At 51.8% G+C, this 9,188-nt stretch overlaps 1 protein-coding gene across 3 annotated transcripts in view; it reads right to left on the bottom strand.

Annotated features, from left to right (window-relative positions):
* Nucleotides 1-955: 955 nt before the first annotated feature.
* Nucleotides 956-9,188, bottom strand: part of PLA2G6 (phospholipase A2 group VI) — a 59,076-nt gene continuing 50,843 nt past the window's right edge. For all 3 annotated transcript variants that reach the window (XM_014793202.2, XM_014793203.2, XM_087448926.1), the window contains 5 exons: nt 4,543-4,679; nt 3,981-4,135; nt 2,580-2,747; nt 1,966-2,039; nt 956-1,782 (listed from right to left, as the gene is read on the bottom strand). In XM_014793202.2, the coding sequence (XP_014648688.1) occupies nt 1,638-1,782; nt 1,966-2,039; nt 2,580-2,747; nt 3,981-4,135; nt 4,543-4,679 (679 nt within the window). In that variant the 3' untranslated portion in view covers nt 956-1,637. The remainder of the gene's footprint in view (nt 1,783-1,965; nt 2,040-2,579; nt 2,748-3,980; nt 4,136-4,542; nt 4,680-9,188) is intronic.

The following is a 9,188-nucleotide window of genomic DNA, read 5'->3' as shown; positions in this document are numbered from 1 at the left end:
GAGCGGGCTGCAGCCGGGTGCGGAGCAGGAGGCTGGTGGCGCTGGCAGGGCTGGGAGCACTGGAGGTTGGTACCCTCGGCTGCCCACTGCTCAGCGGGAGTGAAGGAGGCTGCAGAATGGGACCCGGAGATGGAGGGCCGGCCGAGGAGGAGGTGGCAGCTTAATTATTCACCAGCCAGGGATGTCAGAATGCGATCTGGGGCGTAACCAGACCCGGCGGGGAAGGCATCCTGTGACGCGGGTGGGTTCATGTGACCTGCCCTTCAATTATTTACCCTTCTGAGCACGCGTGGACGGGCCACTCTCCTAGTTTACCTCCTCCCCGAGGACGAGGCTTCCCCAGGCCAGCCGGGACCCCTGGCTCCGGGGGGACCCCTGCCCGCCTGTACTGCACTGGGCATTGCCCACCCTATCGGGCTACAGCTGCGCAGCGCCCTCCTCCAGGACGCTCTCTGACAGACCAGCCCCTGGAGGCCGAGCGCACGAGTGGGTAGTCACTGTTCTAGGGCCTCTCTCTACTCTGGGCCCCTCAGACCTGCACCTCAAGGACCAAGGCGCCCACGTCTGCTGCTGCCCGCCCAGCTCCTCTGCCTGCTGGAGAGGGGACAGCACAAACCCCGGAGTCACACAGACCAGGGGACAAACCTTGGCCCTGCTAACTCGCTGTGTGGCCAGCCCGAGCACTCTGCCCTCTCTGGGTCTCATCCCCTCCCCCTGGCAAATGGGGGTCTCCCTCGCCCCCCACCACGGGGCAAGTGGGCCTAGCTGCCGCCTCTGAACACCCTCACAGGCCTGATGTGGGGAGGCTTGGAGAAGAGAAGAGGTGTCCCCGCCCTGGGGAGTGGGGGAAACAGCGTCCGTCCAAGTGGGCACAGGAAGATGACAGTCAAGGCTGAGGGGAGCTGGTAGCGGGGGAACGGGGCACTCACACAACAGTGCACACAACACAGGAGAATTGGAATCAGACAGTTTATTTCACAGTTTGGGGGCAGCCCTGGGGGCCCCTCCCCACTCATAAACTACTTCCTGTCAGGAAAAATAACTTAAGTCACAGGAGCGACGACCTTTGAGAGCCGAGGAGAGCTCGCGGGGTGGGGCAGCTCTGAGGGGTGCAGGTGGCTGGGCGTGTGTTGAGGGACAAAGTCGAATGGGGCGCCCCAACTCTGGGAGCCTGGGTTTCCCCTGCTGACGGGGTGGGAGACAGCCTCTCCTCTAGCCCCGTCCCCAGGGAAGAGGGCAGAGGGTGGCAGAGGTCCTGCACCCCCAGGGAACCTGGAAGAACCCAGCGCCCTCTGGGAGGCTGGGCTGGGGTGAAGCCGGGCTGGGGGCACACCCAGGCACCCTTAGTGTTGGAACCGACAAGGCGAAGGGCCTGAATCAGTTGTCCCTGGTGGTCAGGGAGAGGCCCGAGTGAGGCTCTAGGCTTTGTAAGCCTGGAATGACAAAAAGTGCCAGAAGGTGAGGACAGGGGGAGAGAGGCCTCAGGACCCGCCTCAGGCCGGAAGCCCAGCCCCTCGGAGGCCAGTCTGTGGACGCAGAGCTGCCTGGGCCTGGCCCTGACCAGCTGGCCAGGCCTCCGCAGCAGGGGCTGGGTGGGTGGATGGGTGGGGTAGGGGGCGGCTGGGGGCCTGGCTGCCTCACGGCAAGAGCAGCAGCTGGACGAGCTTCTGGAATTCCTCCTGGTGCTCGTAAACGTAGACCTCGGTCTCCCAGAGGGCATTGACCAGCACTGCATCGCTGACCTCGTCCAGCATGATGTCTGTCCCCAGCTGGGGATTCAATCTGTCCGCGTCAAGGAGGGGTCACCCCAGGATGCTTGGCCCAGGTGGGGGCCAAGAGCCAGGACTTGGGGAAAGGGAAGGTCAATGCCATGGGCTGGGGTGGGGAAGGTCTCCAGGTCTGGCCAGGGTGTGGGGCTGGGGGCCGGGGCCGGGGGGCCAGGGCTGGTGCTGGCCAAGCCCTCACCTGAAGTACTGGATGCCGACCATCTCGCACCAGGCCCGGGCCCGGTCCACGGCCCGCCCATCCGGATCTGTACACTGGCGAAAAGCAGCCCTCGTGAGCGTCTAGTACACACGGCACCACAGCCCCTGCCTGCGGATCCCCAGGTTCTAGTCTGGCTCAGCCACCCATCAGCAGAGAGATGGGGTGAGGCCCCCTCCCTGGGCTGCAGTGACGTCCCAGCTGTGCAATCAGAGGGCCACGGTCTGTGGTTTTCACCAGTGTCTCAGCAGCGCCCGTTCAGGGTCAGTGAGCATGTGAGGGGGGTGGGGGGGACACGCAGTGGCTGAGTGGACAGGCCTCCCCCACGTCCCCGCCCCCTGCAGCTTTTGTCCATCTGATATTCTGGGCTTCCACACAGGTCTGCATTTGAAGGAAGGGATCCACAGCTACAAGGTGCTTGAAATCCCCCACTGTAGGGTCCCTGCCAGCACTGAGACTCTGAATTGGGGACCCCCTCCCCTGAGCTGGCTAAAGAGGTTCAACAGAGCCTCCTTGACACCCAGGGTCCCCCAGGAAGGTGTCATCCTGGGGCTGAGACCCTGAGGGACGTGGTCTGGGGAGGGGCCCATACTCACACAGTCCACCACCATCTTGCCCAGTTCCTTGGCCCCAAAAACAGTCTTGGCCAGTTCCCAGGGGTTGCTGGGACGGAAGACATCCACACAGGTCACGGGCACCTGCGGGGACCTCCCTGTCCCCAGAGAGACGACGATGGAGAGCTTCTTCACCTTGTTGCCCTGACCCTGTTGGGGACAGGACAGGGGTAGTTGGAGGAGATCTTCCCCTGGTGGACCTCTCCTCGGGTGGGGGGCACCCAGGGGTGAAAGGTCCCCAGCCCGGGCCCTGGGGGAGCGTCAGGAGGGGAGACAGGCCTCTGGGGCAGGAATCCAGCCTGTGCTGCCTCTCCCCTTTGCTCCAGAACAAGCTCTGCTGCCAAGCTGTTGGAACCTACCCAGGCTCCTCCTCCACAATAGGAGGCAGCTTGTATCTTCCAAGGACCCTTCCCCATCCCAGTCTCTCACTGAGTCCCTCCTCTTCCTGGAAGTCCGCCCTGCCCCGCCTGGCCCCTAGAAAGTGCTCGCCTCTTCCACGGCCGAGCCCCTGCCCCACTAGCCAGGGGCTGCACCGGGGCTTCATGATGACCACAGTGACCACAGCCGGCCAGCAAGGATACGGCACACTTGGGGTCAGGCACTGACCTAAACACCGTACAGATAAGAGCGCATGGAAGCCTCATGACAGTCCCCAGGCAGGGACTGTCAGTACCACTGGCAGTGGCTGACGGGAAACAGGGGCAGAGCCAGGACCCAAACCCAGAGGCCACGTGGTCCAGGGCCTGAGCTCACGCTACTGCGCCACACTGCCTCTCCCGGCACGCGGGGGCCTTGCCCACCTCTGTGCAAGCCTCCTCGGGCTGAGAGCTGCTTCTCTTCCTCCGAATCATTGACTCTGCACTGTCCTGTCCCCAAAGGCCTCAGGATGGGGTCCCCTCCTCCGTGAGCCCTTTCCGAGCCCCCAGGCCTCTCAGCAGAGGTGGTCCTCCTCCTGGGCCCCCGCACAGTCCTCTATCACAGCACCTGAGACACCTGGAGGGGCGTGACCTTGCGTATGGACTGTCTCCCCTGGATGGGAGCTCCTCAAGGGCAAGTGTGTGTCCTCAGGCTGGACAGCGCGGTTAGCACTGGGGCTGGCATGTACTGGAATGCATGCTGCCCTCCCCACTCACGGCAGATGCTGTTAATTGATCATAACACTCTTCACCACCTAGGCCAGACTGGGCCTCAGAATCCCTCTTAGCACAGTGCTTCAGGCAGATACCACCCATCCAGCAGGTTCAAGTGTGAGATAAAATTGCTGTTGAGTGCACAAATGAATAAATTGCTCTCTAGAGAGGAGTCCCTCCGTAGGAGTATTTGCTGAAACAGGGGTGGCTGCAGTGGGCAGTCATGTCCCCTCCGACCTGAGGTGGCTCTCACCTTGCGGATCAAGTCCTGGTTGTATTCATGGATCTCAGTCATGGCGTCCAGTGTGGGGTTGTTGGCCAGCAGCCCGCCATCCAGGAAGCGTCCATTGGGCCGGAAGTAGGTGGGGGCTGCCCCACTGCTTCGGGCTGCCCGCCATACCAGCTGGTCTGGGGTAGGGGAGGAGGGTGGCCCAGTGGCACAAGGGACTGGTATAAAAGCCGCGCTTCAGATCTGAGTGTGTGTGTATGTGTGAGTGTGGGTATAGGGGGTGTGGGTCTGCGGGACAGGGAGAGGCTCAGAACTCTTCAGAAGCAGGCCCGACAAGGCCATGTTGTCTGGCCCCGCCATCCTGGTGGACGGCAGGGTGTTGCCAAGGGCCGCCTCTAGACAGCCCGAGGCCTGACAGCTCCCCAGCTCTGCCTCCCGCAGCCGATCAAGACTCTGGAGAGAAGACGGCGCAGTGCGGGGGATGGTGGTGGGCTGCGGGGCCGGCAGCAGGCTTACAACTCCCCCCACCGCCCCGCAGCCTCTGGGGCCAATCGCTTCCCACAGATGCATCGAACATGGATTTCACCTGAGGGCTGAGTTAGAGGCTTCAGGTTGATATTCTGGCTGAAACGCGGCTCCCGCACGCACTCTGGGGCCTCGTAATTCCGGAAGAGGTGGAGTTCAGCCGGCTGCCGGTCAGACAGCGTCCCTGTCAGCATCACCCTGGAGGGAAACCAGGAGCAGGACGGCTGACGTCACCGACCCACCCACCTTTGGCAATCTTCGTCCAAACCGCTGATGGCCTTCTCCTCAGACCCAGCGATCCCACTGCTGGGAATTCATCCTAGGACGCACTCACACGTGTGGGAGACAGGCACGCACAAGGCTGTTAACAGCAGCATCGGTTGTTAAAGCAAAAGACTGGCGACAACCATATGTCTAACAGTGGGCCGCTTCACTGCACCGCAGCTCCCAGCCAGTGGGTCTGTGTCGCCGCAGAACGACTGAGGAAGGCTTCACGTCCTGATAGGCACTGAGCACCAAGATTTATGGTTAATGGAAAAAGCAAGGCTCAGGACAGTGTGTTTAGTATGCCACCATTTATTTAAAAACAAAACCCCAAAAAACCTCTGTGCCTATTTGCTCCGTCAGAGGGTAACTCTGGAAGGCCCATGAGCAGCCCCTGGCAACAGTGAGCTGCCTCTGGGGCAGGGGACTGCCTGGTGGCTGCAACTCCGGGACAGGAGCAGGAGGAGACTTCACTGTGTCACCTTTGACGCCCCTTCAGTGTTCGACCACGTGAGTCTATAACCTATTAAAGACGACTCCTACTGGTCTTGAGAGACGCAGACATCCTTAAGTACTGCGGGGAGTGCAGACTGGCACAGCCCTCTTGGAAACTAATACATATTAAGACCCTGGATCTTTGATCTGGGAATTCCATTTTGGAAAATCTATCCTAAAGGCATAATCTTAGCTACAATGGAAGCTTCTTGTACAAGACTATTCATCGCAGTATAATTGATTATAGTGAAAAGTGAACCCATCTAAAGGGCAGCAATAGAAGGGCTAATGAAACAATGGAATGTTTTGCAGCCTTTCAAAATTATGCTGGCAAGGAGTTCAGAGTAACACAGAAATGTATTTGTTACGTCGTAAAGAAAAATATAAAGGAAAGGGAACAAAAAAACTCTACCTAGGGAAAAAAGACCAGTTTTCTGTTTCTGGGAATATTGTGGGGAGGTTAGTTGAACAATCTTCCTACTGAACAATCTTAAATGCTGGAAAAAATATTTTTAAAAATCTTCTTAAAAGCATAGAAGACCTGACAAGATAGAAAGGACAGATCAGGGTAAATTCTGAGGATAAGCAAGAACCCAGAGAGGTAAACAGAGCACAGACTAATGTCTAATGGGAGACCCCTACATTAGGCTGGGACCCCAAAGGGCTATGCTCTTGGATAAGGGTGAACCAGAAATAAACCTGCCCCTTTCCCACCCCTGCAGGATGTGAGGAAAGTTGCCATTGGACAAAAGAGGGAGAAAAATTCCCTGAAAATGTATAACCACAAACTAACCCTCAAGGGGATTTGCAGTCTAAATTCACACTACCTGGGGGAAGCTCCAAAACCTTCATGCCAAGAATTCAGTTACAGTGGCCCTAGATGGCAGTGTACCTAGGTACCTGGAAGAGACAACACAAGACACTCTGAAGGAAAATACTATCACTCTAAGCCTCACAGAAACTGCACATATTATTCTTCAACACTAAGGAACACCACATAGTTAAAAAAAAAAAAAACAGCATCAGGGGGCACACAATGAAATAAAACACCATGAATGAGAACCAGCTTAAACCAACATAAACAGCAAAACATACCTACATAGACTGCAGATATTTGAATCCTCAAACAAAGATTACAAAACAGCTATGCTTACAATGTTCAAAGACAAGCCTGACAGTATCTTCAGGGAATAGGAAACTATAAGTAATGACCCAGAAGATTTAAAGAGGAACCAAAGAGTACTTCTAGAAATTTTTTAAAAATACAAGAGAATAAAAAACTCAATGGATGGGTTAAATGGAAAATTAGATAAAGCTAAAGAGAGAATTAGTGAATTGGAAAATAGGTAAGAAGAAGTTATCCAGAATGCAACACATAGAGATAAAATGATAGAATATACAGGAGAAGTTAAAAGACATGGAAGATACATAAAGTCTAACATGTTTAATTGGAGTTTCAGAAGGAGAGGAGAGGAGAGAGAAAATTAGGAAGAGGCAAAGGTTGAAGAGATAACGACTCAGGTTTCCAGAACTAAAAAAAGGCACCAATCCAAAGATTTAAGAAGACCAAAAAATCCCATGCAGGATAAACTAGAAGGAATTCATATCTAGATATATCATAGTACTACTGTAGAGAACCAAAAACAAACAAATAAATAAAAATATCCAGGGAAAAAAGACCAATTGCTTTCAAAGGGGTAACAGTTAGATTGAAATTGACTTTGCAAGTGCAACACTGGAAGCTAAAAGAAGACAGCATGATATCTTGTATGTTCTACAAGAAAACCGCCAGCCTAGAATTCTATACCAGCAAGAATAAGAGTAAAATAAAACTATTTTCAAACAATTCTGCTGGTGGAGAATTCACCACCAGCAGACCCTCTCCAAGGGAACGTCAAAAGAATGTACTTTAGGCAGAAGGAAAGTGGTCACAGACGGAAGTCTGGGATGCAAGAAAGAATGTAGAGCAAAGAAGTGATACACACATATACACATACATACGCACACACGTACACATACACACACACATCCGTAGCCAAGGGTGTGCTGGAGCTAGCTCATACTGGCTTGTAAGAACCTCCTGCTAAATCTCACGAGCTGGTTGCTAAGCTATGAGATTAGTAAATAGCCCTGGTATTTTGAAATTGGCCATGGTGAAAGTATTTATGCTACAGGAATCAGCAAACACTACAGATCAGGGCTTCTTCCCCCAGAGATCTGGTTTACCAGCACACCACTGGCTAAATCTAAATGACAGCCAACTTCAAAAAATAATTATAATGTCTTGTGACGCTTAAAAAAACAAGATAGATTTAAAATATAGGAAAACAATTATAGATAAGATGGGGAAGGTACACGGAATTAAAGTATTTTAAAATCCTTGATTATCTGAGGGGAAGGTAAGGGTATCAATTAAATTTAGATTTTTATAAGTTAAGTATGCACTAAAAAAAAAAATGAGTGCATAGAGTACAAACTATTGGTGGTGGGCGTGTGGCATGGAATGTAATGATTAAAACTATTCAGTAATTCCAAAACAAGGCAAGAAAGAGAAAAAGAAATGCAGAACAAAGTAAGATGGCATATGTCATCCCAAATATATCAGTAATTACATAAATATAAATGGACCAGCCATATAAACTATTAGATTAACTATGTGAAGGTTTTGATAGTCAAACCAATCAGCTAAACCAAACTTAACTAATTAGTTAACTTAAATAAATACATTACTATGCATTAAAAATCCACAAATGGACTAAATGCTCCAGGTAAAAACAAAGAGTAATAGATTAGATAAAGAACAAATCCAACTATGGGCTATTTACAAGAGATACATCTAAAACATAGGATTCAAGGGCCGGCTCTGTGGCTTAGCGGTTAAGTGCGCGCGCTCTGATGCTGGCGGCCTGGGTTCGGATCCCGGGCGCGCCCCAAGGCACCACTTCTCCGTCCAGCGCGAGGCCGGGTCCCACGTACAGCAACTAGAAGGATGTGAACCTATGACATACAACTATCTGCTGGGGCTTTGGGGGGAAAAAAAATGAATAAATAAAATCTTTAAAAAAAAAATAAATAAATAAAATAAAACATAGGATTCAAGAAGGTTGAATTAAAGGATGAGTACAGATGTACCACGCAAATATAACCAAAGGAAGCCAGTACAACTACGTTAATATCAGGCGAAATGGGCTTTAAAACAAAAAGCATTCCTAGAGATAAAGAGGGCTGCCTCATAATAATAAAAGATTCCAGTCGCCGGAAAAATACACAAAATTTAAATTTATATGCACTTATTAGCATATGTCAAAATATTAAAAGAAAAATTGACAGAACTAAAGGGAGAAAAGGGAAATTCTCAGAGTGGGAGACTTTAACATCTCTCTCTCAATAATCGATTGGAGAGGTGGACAAAAAATTAGTAAGGATATGGAAGATTTGAAAATTTTAAACAACATTCCTAGCCAACATGCCTTAATCGACATGTACAGAACTTGGCACCCAACAAATGGCAGAATCCCTATCTTTTAAGTTACACATGGGACATTAAAAAAACTAGCTGTAGGGCCGGCCCTGTGGCTTGGTGGTTAAGTGCGTGCGCTGCGATGCTGGCGGCCCGGGTTCGGATCCCGGGTGCGCATCGAGGCACCACTTCTCTGTCCATCCTGAGGCCGAGTCCCACATACAGCAACTAGAAGGGTGTGCAGCTATGACATACAACTATCTACTGGGGCTTTGGGGGCAAAAAATAAAAAAAATAAATAAAATCTTTAAAAAAAACTAGCTGTAAAAGGCCACAACCCAGGTCTCAACAAATTTTAAAGGACCAAAATCATACAGAGCATGTCCTCTAGCCACAAAGTCATTAATAACAAAAATATAACTAGAAAATCCCCTGAGTTTAGAAATTGAGAAATGCATTTTTAATGACCTATGGTTAAAAAAATTATA

The sequence above is a fragment of the Ceratotherium simum genome, chromosome 25, assembly GCF_057802395.1.
Source record: "Ceratotherium simum simum isolate JZ-2026a chromosome 25, ASM5780239v1, whole genome shotgun sequence".
In the NCBI taxonomy this organism is placed as follows: Eukaryota; Metazoa; Chordata; class Mammalia; order Perissodactyla; family Rhinocerotidae; genus Ceratotherium; species Ceratotherium simum.
The sequence above is the reverse complement of the archived record's forward strand: the minus strand, read 5'-3'. Positions and strand labels throughout refer to the sequence as shown.